General features: G+C 44.7%; 1 protein-coding gene across 1 annotated transcript in view; it reads right to left on the bottom strand.

Moving 5' to 3' along the window:
* prr36b (proline rich 36b) overlaps nt 1–24,655 on the bottom strand; it is a 33,395-nt gene that overhangs the window by 6,199 nt on the left and 2,541 nt on the right. Inside the window, exons 2-3 of the mRNA XM_080488417.1 lie at nt 10,852–11,577; nt 10,483–10,570 (exon numbers count right to left, since the gene is read on the bottom strand). Coding sequence (XP_080344543.1) covers nt 10,483–10,570; nt 10,852–11,470 — 707 coding nt within the window. The 5' untranslated portion in view covers nt 11,471–11,577. The remainder of the gene's footprint in view (nt 1–10,482; nt 10,571–10,851; nt 11,578–24,655) is intronic.

Below are 24,655 nucleotides of genomic sequence, written 5' to 3'. Positions count from 1 at the left end.
AAGAGGGCAAACTGACAATCTTCATTAGACATGATTGAAAACTGCTGAGTGCCACCCAGGCTTTTCACTTCTTTTTTCTTTTTTAAAAAGGAGGACTTCTGAAGAGGCAGCATGAACTTCTGATGCTAAAACCATGAAATCATATACTAAATACCAAAACCTGCACGCATGTGTGTCCATGTAAATGTGGACCTTTTTTTTTTTTTTGCAGAATCTCCCAAAAAACCCTGAGGGTTTATCCAAGTTGTTTTAAGAATAAGAAAAGGAAATAAAATGCTTTAAACACACATACAGATCGACTGGACCTGTGTGTTTGTTGCAGGATATATGATGAACAGTTTACTGGTTTTAGAGGAAAACTAAATTGAAGTTCATGTTGTAAGGTCATCCTGAGGACCAGGCCAGCTCTGCTTAACACCAATAATTCACACATAATCAGGGTTGATAGGGAGAGATGGGAGAAATATATCAGACTTAAATGATTATTATTACTGCATAGGGGGATAGTAATATATTATTTATCTCCCCCGGCACAGTGATTAAAGCACCAACACACCAGAACACACGTATCAAGTCAACGCGTTTTAATTAATGAAGAGCGATCACCTCTCAGACTTTGAGAGTGAAATAAACTAAACTCTCCGTTTTTATGGATTTTAAATGAATCTGTTCACGATGTCACATGAAATCTGATATCAAACACACTTACGGTGTTTCATTTAAGTTTTTCCACAAGACATCGTGGCATTTATTAGCAACCAAGGTTTTACTAAAACACAAAGTTTTCAAAAAGTTGTAAAGACCTGGGTTTCAATTTATTAAAATTATAATTCAGAGAAGAATTCCCAATGTGGACAAAGAAGAAGACGTATTTTATCAACCTGTCATAATAGTAAAATGTTGATTTGATATTTCAGTGTGAAGCTGAGATCGTATCACACCTGCTGATCATATAATCTCTCCATCTGAACCCGGCGTGTCAAACATGAAGCCCGTGGACCAGAACCAATCCAGACAATCCACCAAAGAAATTGTAAGAATTTCAAAGAAGTTCTAACAAATTTCTTCAGCGTTTTGGATGCAGCGCGACAGTGAGACCTGAGCTGAGGCGTCAGTGACGCTGCCATGGAGGCTCGGTACCTCACTGCTGGCAGACGAGCCTCAAAGCCACGCCGTCAGGCCCAGTTTGTAAAAACACCCAGAATGCAGCAGCTCTACGAGGTTTCTGGACGTTTCACTGCTGAGGTTGTCTTCATTATCAGTTGTGATTGTTTGGTTTTGCAGAAATATACACATTTTCATCATCTGCGCCACGACAAAGAAAAACTTTAAAGTTTGAATTTACAGGTTATTGCGGCACTATTTCACCGGTCCGACCCACCCGGGATGAAATTGGGAAGAATGTGGAACCTGAACTAAAATGTGTTTGACACCTCTGGTCTGAGACAACTCTTCTGAAAAAAACTCCCCACAAACTCCCCCGAGGGGCAGGAACTGAGTCACGATGGACCCCAGAGAGGCGTCCTAACCCCACTCCACCCGGCCCGGTCCCCGGCGTCCCGTCTCTCGCTCCACACCCAGGAGGAAACCACTCCAGGGGCGGGGATGCGTCAGCCTGCCGCTCGAATCCGGCTTCCGTGTCACGTCTGAGCGGAGTAACCTACATGTAGCCGTCCTGACAGCGGCTGTGGGTCCACGCTGCACTAACTGCCCGTTTCTAAATAAAGAACTGTGTGTGTGTGTGTGTGTGTGTGTGTGTGTGTGTGTGTGTGTGTGTGTGTGTGTGTGTGTGTGTGTGTGTGTGTGTGTGAAAGAGAAGATGGCCAAGTTAAACTTTAATACAGAAAATAGAAGCGTCGGGAAGCGAGCAGTGAAAGCGTGCGTGCCATTTACGACCTGGCAAGTCACAGGAAGAAGGTTTGTTAACGTGAAATGAGATTAAAGCCGGTCGCACTGCAGGGGTGTGGCCGCTTCACGAGTGAAAGGTGTGTTGGTGATAATGAGACTGTTGGATTACATCCGGATCATTTTAAGAAAATAAAAAAACCCTCCGGCTACACAAAACTGCTGACGGAGTCGTCTGTGACGTATTGATTTAGAGTGCTTGGCAGTGACTGTGTTTACCGGAAAATCAGAGCGGGTGAGAAGTGCTGATGGGGAAAGTTTCAAATGTTGGCGTGACATAGAAAATCCCTCCGAGGCTTTAGTGCTGGGACAAAAGACACAGATGAAGAGGTGGAGAGAAGCTCGGACGTTGAAAGACTTGAAGCCTTTACAGTGTGAATGAACAAAAACACGCCTTTTTCTACCAAGTGAATCCCAGTAAACAGACCGGAATGACACAGAAATCAACAATTTGAGCAAAAAGAAACTAAGGGTGTCAAACATTAGGCCAAAGCCCTCAAACAAGAGGCTCCAGTCCGGCCAAACCACAAAGAAAATAGTGAATAATTCAAAGAAAAATTTCTTTAGAGTACCGACACAACACAACACCGAGCTGAGTTATGGTTGATGCTGCCATGAAAGATAAGCAAACCTCAGAACCACACTGTCAGGGTGTAAAAACACCCAGAATGCAACAGCGATAGTAGAAGTTGTCTGGACATTTCACTGTATTTTGCATCAGAAGGTTTAATTGAAATTGACTTTATATTGAGATTGTAGTCATTTTCAGGAGTAATTGTTTGGTAAACCGAATAAACTGACAGGAATTCTACAAAAGACTGGCCACACACTAATACTGCAAGTATCACTGTCATTCTATACTAACTATTATTCATCGGAGAGAGACTCGATGGGAAGAAGAAGAAAAAGAAAAGATTTGTTCACAATAAACCACCTGCTTCCATTAGACCTTAATTTATTCCCCGAGTGGGTAAAATGATGAGATACTAAGCTGGAAATATAAAGATGGCGGTGAAATAACTCAGTGTGGGGTACAAGATAAAGCTTACAGAGAGCGATGAGCATTAGTGATGAAGTATGCTAATGGGATATTGGAGGAGAAGGTTCTCGATAATCCGTTTGATAAACCGAGCACGGATAATCCAGAACGGCTCACAAAAGGAAGCTGAAGGAAGTCCGAGAGATTCGTGACAAGTGATGTTCTCTGTCTGCTTTAGAGGAAATATTCTGTTCACTTTGCTTTGGACCCGGAGGAGGAGACGGAGTCTGAGCTTCTATTATTGGACACATCTGTTTTATATTGAAGGACAGTGGGACTTAACTTTAATAATACACCAAACTCTCAGTCATGACCCATTTTCGTAAAAGAAGATGGAAAATACTGGAGAAAATCATTTTGTATGAATATTACAGAAATGAGCAGACCGCAGGATAACATGAGAGCGAAACAGAGACGTTTATTAAATGCGCCTAAGAAATGATGAAAACAGAGAGACACTCACTAAATTTACCATTTTCCAATATTTTAGGTGTAATTGTATCCCTCAGAAAATAGATCTATTTCGTCATTGCAATAATTTTTCAGAACGTTTATTAAAATCAGGCTTTTAAAGACGCAGAAAATATAGCCTCCTCTTTCTATTTTAAGTTTTACAGTAACTGTTTATTTATTTTTCTCTTTCACCGGCGGGATCAGAGCAACGGTCTCACCCTGCGAGCAGCAGGTTCGTGTGCAGAAGCTTGAGTTGAGTGATTTAATGTCAGTTTTCTTCTGGTTTTCATTTGCAAGATGAAACTATTTTTCCCGCGGCAGCTGAAAGCTGGTCAAACCGACTTAAGCGTCGTTTATGCGACTTTTCAAGTGAAAACGCATAAATCTGAGCTCTTTTTGTACCTGAAACGTTTTCGCTCACACGGCAACATTTTGAAAACTATGTCTGTTTCCACGGAAACGGCAGAAATGCTGAAAACTATGCAGTTAGCGGACGGACACTTTCCCAAAAGTTGTTTTTAGTGACTCCGTTGCACCGTTGTAGTGTAAATGGACTTACAAAACACAACAAACGTTTTGAGTTTTCACTAGAAAATGTTACTTCTGGCCCGTGCTCCCACAGGGAGGGCGGTAACTTGATAGTTCAGTGACTAACTGAGTGCGTGCCTACTAACTAAATACATTTGTTTTAGATTTTGTAATCAGGTTGAGCATTAGCTGAATGATTGACGAGCCTGCGGGAGTTATCGTAGTCTCACACACATTAAACTGGAAACATTGCAGAGAAAGCTGCACTCAATTTTTTTGGTTCCACAAGATGAACAGAAACGTCGTGGAGTTAAAAGATCTGACTGCAGCTCCTTGTTTTTGTCGAGCTGGGAAACATGGCTGCCTGCTGCTGCTGCTGCTGCTGCTTTGTCAGTCTGTAACAAGACTATGATTTAAATAATTAGACGGGGAGAAAGAAACAGGGTCAAATGAGTGAGCAGGAGCAAAGCGAGCATGTGGACAGACGGATTCCCTGCAGCAAACGGCGAGCGACCGAGCTGCAGAGGATCTCCCCCCTCTGAATACGAGCAGTAAATTGAAGCTGATGCCGCGTTAATTAAGCAGCAGAACTACGGAGGCAGAGCTGTCGCCCTGTTAAATGAGCCCGATCGAAGCGCTGGCTATAAATACCTGAGTGAAGATGGAGCAGCAGACAGGTGGGACTCACTGTGAGAGACTAACTGCTGTTAAATGCTCTTTTTAAATACACTCTGTTCAGTAACGAGGAGAAAATCCAGCTTAAACTACAACAAGAGCTTTGTAATTGTAGTTTGACATGAACTGTTGACAAAAGAAGTGAATTGTGAACTAAAAACCATAAATGTCCTAAATTTAGGGCAGTGGTGGACGAGGGCTTTGAGAAGTGGACTTGGGATTGGGAGTTTGCAGGTTCAAATCCCACAGCAGACATGTCACTACTGTAAGTCCCCAGGTGTGACCTTTGACCCCCATCAGCTCCCCGGAGGGATTAATGTGGCCGCACCTCCACAACCCAGTAATAGAACGAAACTGCAGAAAAAAGGAATTTCCCAAAGAGATTAAGAAAGCATGATTAGTTTTATGAGTTAAATTTAGTCACAGATCTTAATGTTTGCAGCAGTGAAAGATTCCATCTGTTTGTATTTTTATCAGTAAACTTCGATGTGGTTAATTCCTTAGAGAAATACTACTGTACATCCTTGTGCTTCTCCACGGTTTAAAATAATATATTAAAAAACATAGTGAACCAACTAATAAAACTGTTGATTCTGGTGAAACCAACCGGCCTTATTAGGAAACAGAAATTCTGTGTTTGAAATATCAGCATGTCCCTCCACCTACATGTCTCATATTGAGAGACACACGCCTCCTTTTAGCCCCTCTCCTCTTCCTTCCCTCCCTGCAGATTATTCCCACTAAATCCATTTAGTAATTGCCTCTGCAGCTGCACACTAACAACCCACGGTGGTGGGAGAGCCAGCGGCCACACCCAGAGCAGGACGGGAGATTTACGGTCTGCAGCACGTCGTCTGCTCGGCACCGGACGCTTGGATGGACGGTGTCTGGGCGGAGACCCTGAGCAGCGCTGCTGCTGCTGCTCACCGTGCAGCCACGTCGGGCCATTACATCGGCAGTAATTTGTTAGATCATGAGGACGGCTGCATTCAATCCACTCCCCATAAAAATTTATCATCCTGCAGGGACCGTGGGTGAGGAGAAGAGCATGACTAATGTGGGAACACTGGTGGCGGCGGCTAAGTGGCAGAAAGGCTTGCTGGTTGCTCAGGAATCACATCACTTCCTTTTCCTGGGTCGTACACGAAGGAGCGAATGTCCTTTGTCTGTCCTCTAACACCGAAGGGCGACGTTTTCCTTTGTTTGAGAGGTGCCCTCTTTCTCCGCCTCCCTCTGCATGCGGAGCTCAGCCCTCTATACGTCTCTGGCAGCAGTGATGGGAGCCCAGCAGGGACGGCATGACTTATTCAAGCATGCAGCCTCCATACTCCACTGCCACCATTTTTTATTTATTTTTTGTCTTACTTCACTTTGCTGCAGCCGCATGTCACGTGTGCGCCGACCACGTGCACAGCCAGCCAGTGTGTACATCTCCCTCCCCTCCCCCCTCACCTCGGCATCACACCGGCAAAATGAACACGCGCTCTGAATACCAATTGCACGCCGTTCCTTCACATATGAAAGCACCTGTACGGTCAGCTGTGCTGTTGGGCAGATTGAAGGCTTCATACCTGATTATCAATGCATTATAAGACGGGGAAATCATCTCTGCGGCTGCGCAGGACAACCAGAAGCCAGTTAATATTGATGCACACAAGCTGGGACAGAAAGTACGAACATGCAGTGCAGCATGGGAAGATTTCAGGTTCAGGTATTTCCCATCACAGGCTGCAGGTGCTTGTATGCTCACTGTGAAGGACAAAAAACACACCTGTAAAAGATGTATGCAGGAGATAGAATAGAATAGAATAGAATGCCTTTTATTGTGAAGAAAGCAAATACAGACTATTTTATCTCTATACACACTGCAAACACCTGCACCCGCTGACATTTCACTCACATTGGAAGAAGGTGTCTTTAACAGGAAAGTCAGTGGTTTGATGTTCATGCATTTTTAAATGATCAGATAATTATAGATTTTGGGAGTTGAAATTCCTAAATCAGTCCATAATGCATGATTTCAAGGCTATTTCACATTCAAAAAGTCAAGAGTTAAAAACTGGGAGAACTAGACTAAACCATGCAGAAAGAAGACAGATTTGACTTATTGCCAGTAAAAGGTTCTAACCAGGAACGGTTCGAGATCATCAAGGGTATTTAGTCAATAGGAAAGATGATTTATTACTTAAAACTCAAGGGACATACATTTGAGAAAAACTGGAAGAAATGGAACGTGGCAGAGAGAACTAAATGAACTAGAGGACTAAAGAAAAACACGAATACTAGAGATGCCCTTCTATTTTTGTTTGTCACCGTTTGTGATTGTTAAAATATAATTTTAAAAAACTAAGTTTAAAAGAAAAAGGTCAGTGCTACTCTATATTCTATATGTACAATATATACTCTATATAATACCCTATGAGTCAGATGTTGGCTGCGTCACTTACATCCTGACTTCCAGTTGTTGGCTTCTGGCTTTTGGCTCAGACCAACAGGCACAAGCCCTCCTAACTACAGATTAAGTAGCTTCTCACAGGTAGACAGGAACTTATAATATCCACTGATAGCACTTTACCCATCCTTCATTTTATAGGCGACTCAGCTTGCATTGTAGCTTTGGCTCTTTGTTTTTCCACACCAGGGATTTGAACCCGGTTCGCTCACACTCAGGGTCAAGACAGAACCCCATGTGCTGCCACTGGAGCAGGATTGACATTTCACACACGCACACATCAAAAATCTTTTTTTCCCGTTGTTAGACGCCACAAACTCGGAACTCGTGGAGCGTAAGCAACGCATCACTTTCAACTCGACACCCTCGCTGACCCGCTGCCCTTTCAGTAAAGTGCAGAGTGCAAAACAAGGAGCTTCATCTACATCAAAGATGCTCTCTCACTCGAATCACTGAGAAGGAAATAAAAGAGAGCAGACAAAGGATGATTTCCAATAGGGAGCCACTTGCAGCCACCACTATGAAACCTAATTCAATTTCGCTGCAACCCCTGGCTGAATAGGAGAAACAACATTTGTGAGTAGGCTGAAATTAGATTGATGTCACTGAGTGAGCCTGCATTTAGTCTGCACTTGTATTTGTCTGATAACTGGAACCTACACAGGGTGGAATTAAATCAGCCGGGGCCTCAGAGTCACACCGAACAAACCCAGTGCCCCACAGCCCTCCACCACTCTGCTGATAGCGAGCATGAATTAAGCACCGGGCGAGGTAGGAAAAGGGCAAAATCTAATTAAAGCTGAAATTTATGGGCCCGTCAAAGCAGATCACGCAGACAAACGCTGATGTGCACACACACACACACACACACACACACACACACACACTGAACAAAGTGCAGCTACAAAGTACAAGGAGACGTCAGAGGAGACAATCATCAGTACTAGTTCCCCTCTCTCTCCCTCTCACATGCAGGTCTACTGCAGCACAATCCTTCCCCGAGCCGCACGTCAGACTCCAAGTAACACAAAACTCACAACACCAAACAGTGGAGCCGAGCTGCTTGGAGGCTGCATTCAGCGCACATCAGGCAGGGAGGAGAACTGACAGACCTCCCATTCATTTAGACAGGCAGGAGCGAGTGTGGCCTGTGGGAGTGTGCGCTGTGTGAGATACAGGGAATGGAGAGAAAATGCAGCAGCCATCCAGAAAGGCTTTGAAACACTTATCAACTAGAGCACAGAGGCGTCCGGTCAGAAAGGATGCCTCCTCAGAAAGTAGAAAAATATAAAGGAATAGAAAATTAAGTCCATTCAAGTGAGAATCAGACTGAAAATGTTCTGTTCAACCTGTTGCTAAGCTCATTGTTTTTCCTTTGAAGACACCACTCCAAAACCTACAGAAGAAATGTCAAATCTCTCCCAGATGTGATTCTCCAACAGATTTACAGCTCTAGAACGACATTATCACCAAACTCTGACGCAATCCCAAACAGAATTCTACATTTCTAACGAAAGAAACATAAACAAACAAATGATAAAGATCCACTTGCTGCACTTTTTGATAATCAAAGCAACAGGACAGTTCACAGTAGTCTTCTGCGCCGCCCTGGTCATTACCAACGTGTCCTGCAATAATTCTTCTTAATGAGATGTTTGCACATCGACCATTGTATAAAGCTGTAATCTGAGCATAATCTCCTCAATCCAACTGCTCCCCGTGGCATATGGAGGGCAGGCGGAGAGGGAGGGGATGGACCAGCACCTTTCCTGGCAGGTGGAGTGAAGCAGCTGGCCAGTGAGTTCGTGTTGGAGGAGGCGCCTCTGCTATAAATGCTAAAATTAGGATTGTTTTTGTTCACTCGGCTCTCCGTCAAGTGTGACCTTGTTCTCTGCTCCCGCAAAAGTTGTTTTCAGTGGCTCCGAGCACTGATGTTGTGTATACCGACACCCAGAATGCCCCCAATGTTTGGACTTTTCACGGGAAAACCTAATATTCTGCTTGGTTGGTCGACGCTACGCCAGTGAGCTTTCTCTCCTGCTTGAAAGGTTTGGTTTGGTTGTATTTTGGCTTTATTAGCTCAGTTATGCTTTTTGGACAAACTACATTTCCATTTCCGAGGAGGTCAATTTTCTACTGTGGTTATTTTGGTGACCCGTCATGTTTGTACAGTACTTATAAAATATAGAGATGGCTACTTCTGTTAAGACTAAAAAGACAAAATTGGCAAAGCTCATTTGGAGCTGTTGAAAGTCCACCATCGATCAATATCTTAATCGCTCCGTCCAATCGAGCTGGCTGAAGGGTGAGTAACACCCAGTCCAAAGTCCACCAGTATCTGAAGGCTTCGCCTTTTTAAAAATGGCAAATTGTTTTCCTCGTTTTGTTCAGGGATCACAGGTTAATCTTACAGCATTAGAAAACTTTAATGACTCACAGCCAGTGATTGTTTTCCTTCTTTGCTTTTCTCTTAACAAGTTTGGCACAAATGTTCCAATCTGCTTGACTTAATGTTTCAAATATGACCGTGTGCGCTGGCAGACGTATGTGCGCTGGTGACATAACAGCAAGGAAGAAAGAGGCCATCTTTTAAACTAAACTAAACAAACAAACAAACAAACAAACAAACAAACAAACAAACACACATCATGCAGAGTTAGATGGATCAGCAGTAAAACGCCCAGAGGCTCCACCGCCTCGGACAAAGGCCTCCTTTAGCCTCCCGTCCTGGCGCGTCGCCAGCTCACCTCAGGATCAGACGCCCAGCACACAGTGTGACTCAGGTGAGGAACACATGTTGATCTGATCCCACACCAACAGATGCCGATAGCGCATGACGCCATGCAGAAACGCAAACAAACTCTCAATGTGGAGGAGCAGGAACACAGAGCCTCCTCTTGTCTTCTGCTAATTCTTTGGGCTGCGCCTCCCCCCTGCTCTCCAAAGCCCTCCCAAAACTTGTTTTATTAATAATGCTGGATAATGCTTGCTGCGATGAAGCCCTGCGAGGCATTCCTCTCAGGCTTGTTCTGACACTGGCTGGTTGCTGGCCTACTTATGCACAACCTCTATGTGGGGGATCATTGTCCCTCGCTCCTCCAGGGTGTTCCTTCTTAAACAGCGTCTTCTTTGAACCTGTCGCCAAGTGAAACCTTTTGTATCTCCGACTTGGCTCTGAGGAGCTTCTCGATGCAGAAGTTATACCCTGCAATTCGCATGTATTCAGTCATTTATTCCACCTTTGCAGCTGTTCTGAAGCGAGATTGGTGGCAAATTATTGAGATTTTTTTGTGAAAGGAGCCCACTTACAAGACTCTTGCCTGGAGGACGTGTGAGGAGAGGAGCAATTATAGACAGCAGTCTGGCTTATCTACAAACACACAGAGACACACTCCACCGTGGACCAGGCTTTGCTGTATGTCGCTCTCACCTGGTCGCCTTGGAAACAGGAGTCTTATCGGGCTTGGGCGAGGCGACGGAGCCAGGCTTGGTGGAAGTTCCAGACGTAGTCTTCGGTGCTGGGAGAGACAACAATAAGGACACTGCAATAAGCTGCAGCACAAGACATATAGAGTAGCATATTTCTTAAATATAGGTCAGGAAAATGTGTCCTGCATAGAATGTGTCACAAGGATCTGGGGCAAATGCATTTATAGTTTAACAGCAGCCACTCTGGCATGTCTAATATGCGTGTTAAATCCATTCTCTGAGCAGCAATCTGCATGTCATCACATTAGAGTAAACACTGCTTTGAGCCAGAGCAGTGAAAGCCTTCCATGTCCATGACTTTTTCACCAACCTGGGGGCTTTTTAGCAGCAGCTGCTGTGGCGCTGGATTTGACACCATTAGCGGTTGTGGATGTTGTCTTTTTGGCCGCCGTTGTTCCGGTCGCTGGCTTCAGCCCAGTGGTGGCGTTCCCTGTAGCTTTCTTCTCACCCACTTTCGCCATGGTGCTCCTGGCGGCGGCCCCGGCCGTCCCCGTGGGCTTTTTGGAGGGAGCTGAGGTCGTGGTGCTCTTTTTGTCCGCGGGAGTCATCATCTTCTTCGCCACGCCGTTGGTCTGAGGTTTGGAGACGCCATTCGAAAGGCGGCTCTGAGACATGTTGGTCTTTGCACCGGGCGTGGTCTTGGCGGGGTTGGTGGTGCTGAGTTTTGTCTTGGCCGTGGGCTTGTTGGCAGTCTTGGCTTTGGAGTCTCCTGAGGTTTTGTTGCCGGTCTTGGCGGCCGGGGTTTCCTTGGCCTTTTCGGGGTCCTCCTGACCCGTCTCTCCTGCGTGCTTCTGTGGCACCTGCTCCTCCGCCGGACTGGCCGCCTGGTTGGGCTCCTGTCCTGCAGCCGGCGCTGCCTCATTTACAGGCTCCGACTCCAATGCTTCCATTGGCTCCAGCGCTGCCGTGGCAACCCCATCCGGCTTCATCTCCACTCGAATGGTAGTGGTCCGTCGCTGCAGGGCAGGGCTGACTGACGGCGAGCTCAGAGGATGGATGCTGCTCTACAGGCTCTCTGGAGGTAGCAAGGGTTTGTCTGGAGGGAGACAGACCAGACAGAAAAACAACCAGTCAACAGCAAGACCAGACATGAAAGGCAGGTTTTAGTTTAGGCCAGCAGCAGATAAAGGTCCAGGAATGTTGGTAGACAGATAAAGCATTCGCCTCTACTGTTCAGAGCTTCAGTATATTCAAATACAAAGATATAACATACAAGCATACTAGCACTAGGCAAAATAAGCAAATATGTGCAGAAATAGAAATATTCCATGGATTTTAAAGAGGACTTCAGAATATTTGGAACAAAACAGTGCTGGTTCCTTTTAAAGACATTACTAAGAAAATGACTGGATAAATACCGTACATGTCTACACCAGAAACAACACATTCTACAAATAGCCTTCATTTATTTCAATGCCAAGTGCATTGCAGTTGCAAACAGCCCCCTCCGTGGCACTAAAAAGCTCAGTGACACACTTGGACAGCGTTGCTGCTGTGGCTTTTTTCTTCTTCTCCTTGGTACAAATTAGCATCAGAGTCACTAGTGTGGAAGACTGGTTTTATCGGATAGTACACTTAAGGGAGTGCGAAACGGTTTCACACACACTAATGTACACACCTCCTACATCGAATGAATGAGAAAAGTCCATCAAGCCTAAAAAGACTTTGAATGTATGTGCAAACTTGGTCAGGCAATAAGCCCAACAAGCCAGAGAGAAAATAGTTTTTATCTGTGCACTAATCATTTAAATCCTTTTATCTCCAGGAGTACAAAGGTGGAGTTCAGTATTTCAAGTGCTCATTTTAAATATGGAACTAATTGGGACATTAGCCTGCACATTGTTCCATCTGGTCTTCTTTTAGGCATCTGTGGACCATGACGGCATTTAGAAACACACTAGTTCACAGACATTAGTTTTTCAGAAATCCCAGAGTAACGTGCATCGATTCCCACGTCCCAATCCAGTCTCATGCTGCCTGACGGCCCGGGGATGATTTCTATTCAATATTAGTCTTTAGTCTCATGTGTACAGACATTCTGCCTGCTTTTCTGAATCTTTAAAACATAACCTATTATGGATAATAAAATTCAGTTTCACACTGTAAACTGGTTGTTTTGTTTTGAAGTTCTATTTGCCTTCAACCATTTACACAATGGTTAATCTTTCTTCCTCTGCACTTCCTAAACGCTCACCTCTCTGCGATGTTATTATTATTATTTATCTCTAATCATGTTATGAACTTGTCTAAGTGCTTGTTTCCGCGACGATTTCAAGTGAAACTTCCTGTAAACACTCCGGCTCCGTTGCTGTGTAAACTCTAAACTTTTTCTGAAATGAAAACGTAAAGGTGTGTCGTGTAAACAGGGTCTCTAATATGGATGCACTAATGTTTACACACCGAGTGCAAGGATTTATATTCGCTTACTGATACTGAGCACTGAGTACATAATAATGCAGTGGCAGTTCTTAGGATCATTTCCCATTTACGAGCCTGGAAGAAGCGGGGAGGGAAGCGGGGAGGGAAGCGGGGGAGTCGCAGGAAACTGTCCTGTTGGAGTTTACCAACAGAGCGAGGGGCCGGCTGGGCAGGACGTTAAGTGGAGAGACAAACACTGAGGCCAGCCCAGAGGAAGAGGCTTGGCCTGAGGAGCATGGGAACAGAGAGGGTGAGGGAAGAGACAGGAGGAAACTAAGACGTAAAATGAGCTCATTATTGGCCGATATCTGCTGGTTGGACTTTAAAATCCAGACATCACTAGTCATCCCAGTTTCCACTGACCTAAACTTGTTGCGCGCACACACACACACACACACACACACTCGTCCTTCTATTCCTAGACCAGGACAGACATGATCTTTATGCTTCCTGGAAACAATTCCGGCATACACGTCTTCATCTTTCTCTCCCTCTTTGGTCATCTTCCACTCATTCCAAATACCAAATCTAACATGTCAAAAGGCCCTTCTTTCTTTCTCCTCTGCTTCTTTATCCTAACCATTTTCCCCTCTTGGATTTCCTTCCTCCCCCCGGCTCTGCCACGCTCCCTCCATCCCTCTGTTCTCTGTTTGCCTTTGCACAGATGGCCTGAGCAGCTGAGTAGGACCAGAGGGGGAAAGAGAACGAGAGAAAAAAGAGAACCATGTATCCCAAACAACACAGAGAAATAGATACACAGAGGTAGAGCAACAGGCTGACGCCCTAAACCAGCAGAGAGGCCGAGTGGGCGCTGACGAGTGGCTGCTGGAAAAGAGGCATGACGCACCCTTTGGTCATTCTGGGATACCAGGAAGACAACAAAATGGGCACAACTTGGCTGGATTATGGTGCATTTCGTCACTGTTTTTACGGGAGACAGTCTGTTTGATGGTTTAATCCACAGTTTATCTTTGTGTTTCAGTTCTACCTGTTGGTCCAGATGATCTAACTGTAGCACAAAGGCAACTGGACTTATACAGTGATCTGAAGGACTGACAATCTTCACAAACAAGTTATTCAAAAGGTTTCTGGGGCAAGATTCCAGTTTACTGGAGGGACCAACCACAAGTCTACTGTATCCAGTACACAGAGCAAACCCGCCTCACCACTCCTGTGAAGCCTCATCTGGCCACGTTCTGCATCTTCAACGTCTTTTATACTCCCACATACGATGAACTCACAACGGATTTCTGTTAAATGCCTGTGCTACAGAATGAACTATATGAAGGTGACACCAACAGCAGCAGCAAATCCTTCACCTCGCATCCAATACTCGTCTGATTACTACTTTCTGGTAAAAGCAGCTTCTTGACTATCAAGCAGAGTCATGAAGTTTTATTGAGGCTCATGAAAATGATGAGAGAACTCAACAACATACAGATGATATTCTCACTGCATCCGCCCTAAATGAACAGAATAATCTGATATTATTGGATGTCTTTATTTCAGGTTATTGTTCAGCAGCAGTATCCTTTAGCTGCCCACATATGGAGCATTCAAGGAGTTTGGAAAACATTCAAATGCAATTACAGAATGACTGTCTTGGTACTCCAGCCTCCAGCCTCCAAACTCAGAAACCCAGAAAAACAAACTCAACACTTGGACATTAAGTTTTGGGTCGTGGCTGAAATTTTGGCACCAGCAGCCAAACTTAGAAGAGTGACATAAACAGTAAAAATGAGGTGAAAACAAGACCAGCCTGTGTTTAACAAGTGTTTTTGAGAGAACTCCTGCACTGTAGACTATGCAAATACACAAAAGTCAGTAAAATTAAGTTATTTTGAATGCTTGCTCATATAAATGCAGTCATTTTGCTATGGCAGACTTGTAATTTTGTAGGAGATATTTTAGGCGCCTCATTCATTTCCCCCTACTGAAAATGTCAGGTGACTCACGACTGGAACTGGGCCATGGCGTTTGGACTGAATCATCAGTCCCAATGATCACCGACGGCTTTGTGAAGGACTTGATAAAATGTCAATAGTATGAGCTTGTGTACATGAGTTTAACTATACTTCCAAAGGTACACAGCATCAAGGTTGATCCATTTTACATTAAATTAACAAGGACATAGCCTTATTCGGATTATGTGTTGACCTATCGACAACTAAGTGAACCAATCCCATTTCACTTGTGTTCAGTTTATGTTTGGCTCCAGAAAACCGGAGCTTCCTGGCCGGGCTGCAACCTCCAGCGCTGGTGTGTGTGTGTGTGTGTGTGTGTGTGTGTGTGTGTGTGTGTGTGTGTGTGTGTGTGTGTGTGTGTGTGTGTGTGTGTGTGTGTGTGTGTGTGTGTGTGTGTGTGTGTGTGTGTGTGTGTGTGTGTGTGTGTGTGTGTGTATGTGGGTGATAAATTCTGATTGCATGTCGGCGGCAGGAGGAACATTTCTTTCTCCTGCAAGCCTCCAGACAGCTGTGAGATCACACTTCTCTGTGGCTTGATGGCTCATGCAGCCAGCTCTGCGTCACCGTGGCCATCAGTCAGTGGTGAGCATAAACAGGCTCCAAACCGGGGCAGGAACCGCCTCTTCGTTTTCATTTAGACTCACCATAAACAAGAGGACAGAGGCAACTGGCAGACTTTAATACAGTTCCACTTATGCAACACTGATGGTTCAACTGGCGGTTAACAATATAGAAAAATCACTCCCATCATGCCTTTAAGTAAAGTATTTCTAAAGTACTTGTTTCTGTGAAGTAATCCAAAGGTGATTAATTGTTGGCTCTCGGTGTGTATGTGATGGACTCTCCAGGATCTGTTCACAGCCAGGATCTGCTCCAGAGACTGGAAAAAGCACAGAAGATGGATGGATGAATGTGCTCCAGTGGTTTCACACTGAAATCTTATCTGTAATTCTTACAGCTCTCCCAACTGCAACATCTCACACCCACTAATTCCATTAGTTTTTGCTATGCTTAATTAGATTAAAACTAAATGAGCCATGAGGGCACCTCATGTTGAGAATTATAAATGTGTCTCATTACTGTTCCAAACATCTTTTGGCTGACGTCCATTTGCAACAAAAGGTTTTATTTATTCCATTTATCTTTGTACAATCTTTCTGAGTTAAAAAAAAATAAAAAAAAACCTTTCATACCAACCTGTCACAATTCATACAATAACAGACATTTGGGAGTATTGCAGCTGGTGGCATTCTTGTTTTCTCTGAGCAGCTTCACTAAAACAACTGGGGATTACATGTTTTCTGGTTCACTGGTGCTTTACTATAGCCGCTGAAGGTGGTTTTGCATTAAGGGGTTTACAGTCAGATTACATCACTAAACGTTACGTCGCATAATGCTACTGTGTTATTCAGCTCCAAACATTTATATTAAACTTTGACTCCCAAGGCCTCCCATTTGAAGTGAAGATATGTGAAATCAGTGAGGAGAATCAAGTGTGGTTTGGTCACGAAACTCAACATTTTCCTCGCAGAAGTCATCCATTGTTGAAACTCTCTCAACACCGAGGCTGCTTGTGGGAAATCCTCTCACACAAACTGGCATTTTCAACCCATAAGGGAGAAACTGTACTCAATGACCTGGGATATATTGTCTTTTCATTCAAGACAGATGGCTTTGTTAGGCACATTAGGTCCATTACAAAACATTGGTTTTTTTTTGTATTTTAGGAACTAAGCACCGTGTGAAATGTTTGAGGCATAAAATGGTTTTAATGTGAAGACACTTCCTGGTTGAATTACCCCAGAAAGAGCAGCTGCACATCATCAGCTGGGCTGACCTCCCGTGGCCTGAGCGCCACACATGTGTGCAGAGGAAAAGTACCAGAATAACTACTTTGTCAACAAAAAAGTTTGCAGGCTGAGGCCCCATTATACGACAACGTGTAAAGCGGAAACACATCATTTTTGCTTTTTCGTTGCAGAAACGTTTCGCATTTACACGTCTCACAATCCAACAAATTGTGGGTATCCATAAACATATAGCAAACTATGTTTGTAAATCTACACAGCAATTATGGTGACTTAGCACATCAAAACAAATGATTTCAAGACTGAAATCTTACCTAAAGTTTTGGCTTTAAAAGAAATTGCCAGACTTGTGGTTGTTGCAACAAGTTACTGGAGGTCATTAGATTTTTCTGGCATGTTTACCTGCAAGCTATGATTAAAACTACATTAAATTATAACATCCATTATGATACAACGTCAAGCGATGATCAGAAACCACCAGCTTTTTCCTCTGGTACAAAGACAAACAAATGAGCAGTGTCACAGGAGAGGCGGCTGGGTGTGGACCGGAGCTTGCATCGTCGTCCCAAAGTGTAAATACATGTTGCATCAGAGCTCTGTGAACACAGAAGAAATGAGCCTTCAAATGGGACTCAATGTTTTTTATATCAAACTAAGATTAAAACTAAAACCTCGATATCCTGCAAAAACAGAAATCGAACCTAAAAGTAGCTTGTAAATCTCCACGGTTGTTGCTGTAAACATGGGAATTTCCTCCCTCTGTAGTTCGCTTTGTGTTTATCGGCTTCACGGTGTCATGTGCTCACAGCTTCCAAGCAGCGTCCCACTCCAAATTTTCTGCAAGCCTGGTTGATGAGCTACACTGTTTCTGAGAACAAAGGGAACCCACACAGACTGGGCCACACAAAAACAAAGGCGGTGCTTTAACGTACAGGACCGGGACCCAGTCTATTGTCACCCCATTCTCACCCTTTAGGATTACCAAACAAGCCCATTCATCACCACGTTTAAGGCTCGGTTCCCAGTACATGACTAAAACCAACTGCACTGTTAAGATTTGTTTTTTAAATATAGAACTGGTTATGAATAACTCCTATTCTCTTGTCTTTGTCCATCTTGGCCAGTCACAATTTATAGTTTGCTTTCAGGCGAATCCTGTGTTGTTTATTCCTGTTGTTGTTGTTGTTGTTGTTGTTATTACGCTTAATAGACCTCAAGCAGTAAGCTCATGATGGATGAGCCTGCCCGTCAAGGTGAGGTCATCCTCCTGGGGCGTCATCTCTTCTTAATACCCACACTGGGATGTGAATGAAACGTGTGTGTGTAGGTGTATCCCAGCCACAGTACCCTGTATCGGCTGATACTGTCAATAACTGGAAGGCATCCAGCTCTGCTGAGGGATCTAAGCTTTTTCTGACTGTCTAGACACAAACATGCTGTTCTTGAATAATCAGGTCATCAGCATATTTTAACTGAAAACTGGTACTTTGACCTCCTTTGTTTTTGCGTGCACTGTATGCACCCGGGGTAAACGTGTACCTACCATCCTTGTTTTAAATACAGCGGGAAGTACACGGCTAAAAACAGCTTGTGGGTAAAAAGAAAATGTATTTTCCATACAGCGGGGAAGCTATGATTCATTATGCAGATTAAAACGGAGAGGCTGCAGTGTGCGTTATCCAGCGAAAATGTTAAGTTAATGTCAGACCTCCTCCAGGGTTCACTTCTGATTGCAACAGCCGTCGGTTGGAAAGGAGAAACTCTCTCGTCTCTCCAGACAAAGGCCCAAATCAAAGTGCCCCCTGCTCGCGCCCTTATTCAAGCCCGCCAACCGTCCGAGAGCGCGTATGAATCGCTGTGGTAGAAAGACAACTCTGCTCTCACACACGCATTCAGTGAGCCTTCTTCTACCCCGGGGGCCTACTCTAAATAGTAGTCAAAGGGAGGGATTGTGGGGGAAGGAAGCAGCGGTGGTGTTGGTGGGGGCGGGGAGCGAGAGACACCAGAAAAGATGCAAAAAGAAAAGTGAGCTTGTGGGGCCCGACGCGGTCCGACGCCGATGCCGACACAGGCTGGATGGAGCTTGATAGAATTACTCGAGATATGACTAATGCCCCTGATAAGAGGATAGGAGCTCGCTGCAGTGAGTGGACAGGATGTCGGTGGGTCGGCCCAGGCCTTTAAAGGCGTTTTTAACGAGCAGGCGGTGGCCTCTGACCCTGTAATTGACATGCTTTTATGTCCACATGAAGCCAAACAACAAACACGCAGACCTGCGGTGTTCTGGCCTCTGACACGGCTGATGAACCGTCCTCTTCCTCCGCCTGCTGATGGCCGATACGCCGATTCTTCCTCTGCTGACTGAGGCCACGTTTACAACGCAAATGCATCATTTTGGAGTTTAAGAAAAGTTTTATGTTTGCACGGCAACATTCTGAAAATGATGCCAGCTAACACGCAACAGCAGAAACACTGAAAACAATGTAGTTTTAATGTTGGGCCACTAGTAGGTGCTGTTGGTGGTTTTTGTAATGAAATCACACACACACACACACATGCAGCAGAGAAGAATGAGCTCTAAACATTAACACTGGGAGAACACAGATGTTTGTATGGACCAACGGCCAACTTGGATTGTTATCACAGTGACTGTCATAATAAAACTACCATGTTGGATTGTTATTACGGTGACTGTCAAAATATAACTACCAGGTCCTGGGAGAATCTGGACTGGGAGTTATGAAGTTCCACCTTGGGAGTTGTTCTATAAAAGTTGCATTTTCAGCGACTCCGGGCGCCGTTGTCGTGTAAAAGGGACAACCAGAACACAACAAAGGTTTTGCGTTTTCACCTGCAATCATTTCCGTGTAATCGAACTCAGATCTGTGTACTTTGGGAGTCAGTGAAACCTTTTAGCTCTTCTTTCCTGTGTATCACATTATGCGGCACAACCGCTCTCGATTCGTCTCTTCGTGGAGTGCGACTGCACAGCTGCTTCAATAATTCACTGCGGCGTTGCTCTCGGCGCTGCTGCTCATGTGTAAGCAGGCCGATGTCAGTGGTCTAGAGACTCAACGCAGTTTTACTTGTGACCAGAAGCAAATAAGGTGGAATGTGAGCATGTTGTGATGCGTGTTTATCAGCCGTCCTCTCTACATGGGGGGGGGTGAATGTCAGATTCAGGACGCCACATGCTGGCGTGGGGCCTCAGATTGTCCATTCAACCTACGCTAAAGTACAACAGCGGCCTCTGTCAACCCCACGCCCCATTCAGGGCTGCTCACACCCACGGGTTCCACTTGTTCATCTTTGAAATGGATATTTGTGGCATGAAGTGCAGAGACGTTTAAGGACAAAATGGGAGGAAAAATTTATGGTAGGATTTTGCTCTGGGATGAAATATGTTGCACTGTTGGGAAAATTCTGTACGAAATCACTCCGGACTCACTAGTTTCGAAAAGAAAGATGAACAGTAGATTAATGACCAACAAGCTATCATGACTCGCTGGTTCTGAATAATAAAAGCTTCCAACCTTTTAAACCCACAATTAATGCCATTTTTGTTGTCGTTTAGATTTCACATGAATTTCAAAGTCTCTTTCAAATATATAAGGACATTTCTTTATTTTAGTAATTATAAAGTCGTTTAAAAAAGTAATCCAAAAATAGTTGGCCTCTAAAGCTGTAGGTCAATGAAAAAATGCTCCCAAAACAGCAGATAAGTGCCTATTTAGTAAATTCTTTTTTAAATAGTGGGATGGTCTGCGTCAGTCTTGTAACTGTAAGCTGCAGCTGAATGCATTGTTTTATAGCAAGTCATTCGAACTGAAATTATTTCTGTGATATTTGAAATCAAAACAGTTTTTGACTTGTCATGGAAATATTTTGAGGTAAAATGTGCTGTTTGGACCATTTGCACAATGAAACTGACCGATTAATACAATTTGTGGAACACGTTGGAGGCTGCTGTATCAGCGTGGATAATGTAGAAAACAACTACACCCGGTTGATTTGTTTAACCATGTCATTAATGTGCCTTCCAGAAATATCCACACAGTTAAGTTGATGCTGATGGCCTTAATAAATACAGACATTTAAAATAATAGCATCTCAGATTAAATGCAGGAAGGTTTTACTCATCCAGGTTCTAAAATGAAGACATGACACAGAGAATGAGGATAAGACCATGAAAATCAATCATGACTGGAGCTGATTAAAATGGACTGAATTGACTAAAGATGACGGACGTGTGTGATTGGATGAGGGCTGCTCAGGGTACATGGCGCCCCTGACCCGAGGTCAAGACACTACCTCTGTGCTGCACACATACAAACTGCTCTCTGGGGCATTCCTGACACACAGTGGGGCATGAGTGGGACAACAGGGGAAGCACCCACGAGGGGGGAGGGAGCCACAAAACAAGTGCCATTTATAATGTGAGCAACTTTTGAGAACTTATATTCATCATTTCTTTACAAGGGCTGTTAAACATAAGACCCATAAGAGGCGTCAATCCAGACCACCAAACCAAACAAATGGTAAACATTTCAAAGAAAGCACTGATTTTTAAATACGTTTAAGACTAGTGGACATAACACAACACTGACACTTGAGCTGAGATATCGGCATGAATGCTAATTACCTTATTCCTATCAAACTAACCTCAACTGTCAGGAGGTACAAATACCCATAATGCAACAGCTATAGGAGAAGGTTTTGGATCATTTCACTGTTTTTTGGGCCAGACAGCATCATTACAATTGGTTTTAAGAGATAGTAGTCATTTTCTGTCGTAATTGTTTGGCTTTTGTGAAAAATGTAGACATATGCATCATGTGCACTCATGCACATCCACAACAAAGAAAACCTTTAAAGTTCAAATTTAAAGGTCATTATGGAACTATTTTACCGATCCGGCCCACTCGAGATGAAAGTGGGCTGAATGTGGCCCCTGAACTAACATGTGTTTGACCCCCTGCAATATAGAGACTGATTCATATATAATAAGATGATAAACTACTAGAAAATACAGCTCAACATGAGATAAACATTGCAGTGATAATACGTCATATTATCTGGCTGTGATACGGCGGCTGATGCCGTCAGTTGAGACCTACCTCTTAAAGATGGCGGCTCTACGCACACAGACACCTGTCTTCTCTTTATCCGTCAAGTGAACGCCTGTAGAGTCATCCCACCAACCAATTTCTAGCACTGCTGTGATGCTCGTATATGTTCTAAGTGAGATAGAACAAAACCCCCACTGAGGACGAAGAACAAGTGGTTTTTCTGTCTCCTGGTTCACTTGGCTGCTGGCGTGCTGGAGATAGAAAGCAGCAGATTGTGTGACAGTCACCTGGATCACAGAAACATGTGATCAGAAAGGCTGGCACTAATCCTGGGAAGTCTTTAGAGACTCACAACTCCGATGTTACTACGGCCTCCAGAGATGAATGCAATAAACGTAAGGAGAGTTAAAAAAAGGAAACATATTCTTAGCAATTACGTTTCTTGTGTATTAAATAGATCCGCAAAAAGGGATTTATAGGAGTTATGACAGACGGGAGAGAACGCCAGTGTATGTCACAGGTTCATGCTGGAGGCAATACGTTGTATAAATACGTTTGTCCCTCCTCCCCTTCCTCCAAACAGCACGGCTAACGTACACATGCAAACACTCGAGGCCTGTCCTTCCCATGGTTGTGCCGGGCCCGAAGAATCTCGGCCTCCTGGGGACGGCCAGATTAACACATGACAGAGCTTGTTAACCCTGGACAAAGAGAGATGCTAATCTTGTACAGTCGGCCTCGACTGTCCTCAAACGGCGCACAGACCCACACAGGGAACGATAGCGAGACAGAGAAGCAAAGAAGAAAGACGAGAACGAACAAGGGAGGAATATATAGCAGTAACAGAGGCCTCAGTATGTCCCAGAAAACTAGACAATGCTGTGGGGAGAAGGGGCTAAAGGGGCTATCAGCCCCCCAAAACAATAAGGGGAGAGACAGAGCCCAGCTCCCCTGTAGTAGCCCCACCGGCGCGGGGCTACTACACCCTGGCTGAGCTCCACTGCCTGCAGGGCCGACCAGCAGGGCGGCACAGAGCTCCACTGTGAGGATATTGATCGCACGGGAGAAAGTGGGAAGGCAGGCGGGCGGGAGGCAAGCAGCTCCACAGATGGTCGCAGCACAAAAAGAACCAGAGACAGCCACAGGAAGTGCATTAGGGAGGCACGCTCCTCTGATGCTGTTAGCTCCCTCCCCCGGGAGATAAGAGACAGAGATGACATTGGTTTTAAGAGATGACAATGAAAAAAAAAAAAAAAAGGTGCTTCAGGAAACAAATACAAGGAATATCAAGGCAACGCACGACCCAACAGAAGAAACTAAGTCCAATTTGTAACCTGAAGAGCTGCTGGATCATCTCCATAATGGGCCGTCTGCTCAGCAGCAAGCTGCACTCTGGAGGTAAATGAGATCAGGCCGGCCTTGGACCAGCTGGTGGCTCGGATCAATGACACCAGATAGAGAGCAGATAGACACAGAGATGCAGGAAGTAAACAGAACCGAGGCATCTGGACAGGGATGGCCGAAACTATGACCGAGAGGCTCCGGCGCACTCTTTTCAGATTCTGCATGGACTCACGCACGCAGCGTACAAGTGCAGTGTCTGTAAGAGGATTACGTCCTCCTGTTGGAAGTGGATCGAGGCTCGTTCCACTTGGAATCCAATCTCCTGCAGGTTTCCCAGATTGTCACCTACCAACGACTGCTTTCTAAGAACCACACATCTGGCTTTTAAAACCCTACAACATCTGCCCACAAAACCCCAGACACATCTCTTTACCACACCCACAGTGACCATAAAGACATACATTAAGCCTGATGACGTATCATTATCGTGGTACTTTCTGGTGCAGACCGGTCGGGAGGCCAGACGTTAAACGTTTAGCCCACGAGTCACGTACGTCCCTGATCATTACAGGAGTAAACAAATGAAACTGGAAACAGGCAAAGCAAATGGGAAATTGATATGTCAGCACAAGTGTGTGGCACAAAGGACTATCATTCCATTCATAGCAACACCCTGGCCTGGTTGGGTAGCCTATGATATCATCTTGATCTAATCAGCGAGTGTCCAAACATGTAATATACAGAAGCAGAGATGTCTTTTACACTCAAATCGGTGAAGCCTATAACACAAACAAACTTCACAACTAAATATTTACCATATTTAGAGTACAATTGCATGACAATGCAAAACACCACCAACACACTGCCGTGAAAAATTTGGTCTTGAAGCCTAGCAACAGAGCCGGGAACTATGTCTAATATCCATCCTCCCACCAGAGGAATTCAGAGCGGCCGAACAGAGCAAATTACTGCAGCTGCTAGTAAATACAGTCTCAGAATCAGCCTGCCAGTTGCCAACTGCATGCCCTAACAAATGTGACACCGCCGATGGAAGCTGCTGTCAAGACTACCACAGCAAAGTTTATCTCTGCTTTATCTTTGCTGCGCAAATTCAGTGTAGTGCCTGCGGCGGCTTCCTCAAGCCCCTATCGACCAGAATACAGAGGGAAATTCAGTCTAACCTCCTGTTTCTGTTGGTGCACTGATAATCTCCAAACAAGAAACTATTGTGCCCTTGTTGCCACGGATTAAAAAAGATCTCCAGAGGGTAGTGGTAATTTTTAATGACGCAAAGAAGAGCAAAGGCCATGGGTTCAGGCTGAAAAAGGCTGAATGACCAGAGGCACAGGCTTGCCCTTGTCACTATTGAGGGGTTCAGAGCGGAGGCGGCGGGGGGGGGGGGTTTCATTATGAGTCTCAAACCCAGTAACACCAGTCCTGGGGCTAGGGGCGAGCTGACACATGGGTCTATTAATGCAACCATCATCTCCCCTCTCAGCACCAGGGCCGGG

The sequence above is a fragment of the Lipophrys pholis genome (assembly GCF_963383615.2).
Source record: "Lipophrys pholis genome assembly, chromosome: 19".
NCBI lineage: Eukaryota > Metazoa > Chordata > Actinopteri > Blenniiformes > Blenniidae > Lipophrys > Lipophrys pholis.
This window is presented reverse-complemented; position numbering and strand designations above follow the sequence as displayed.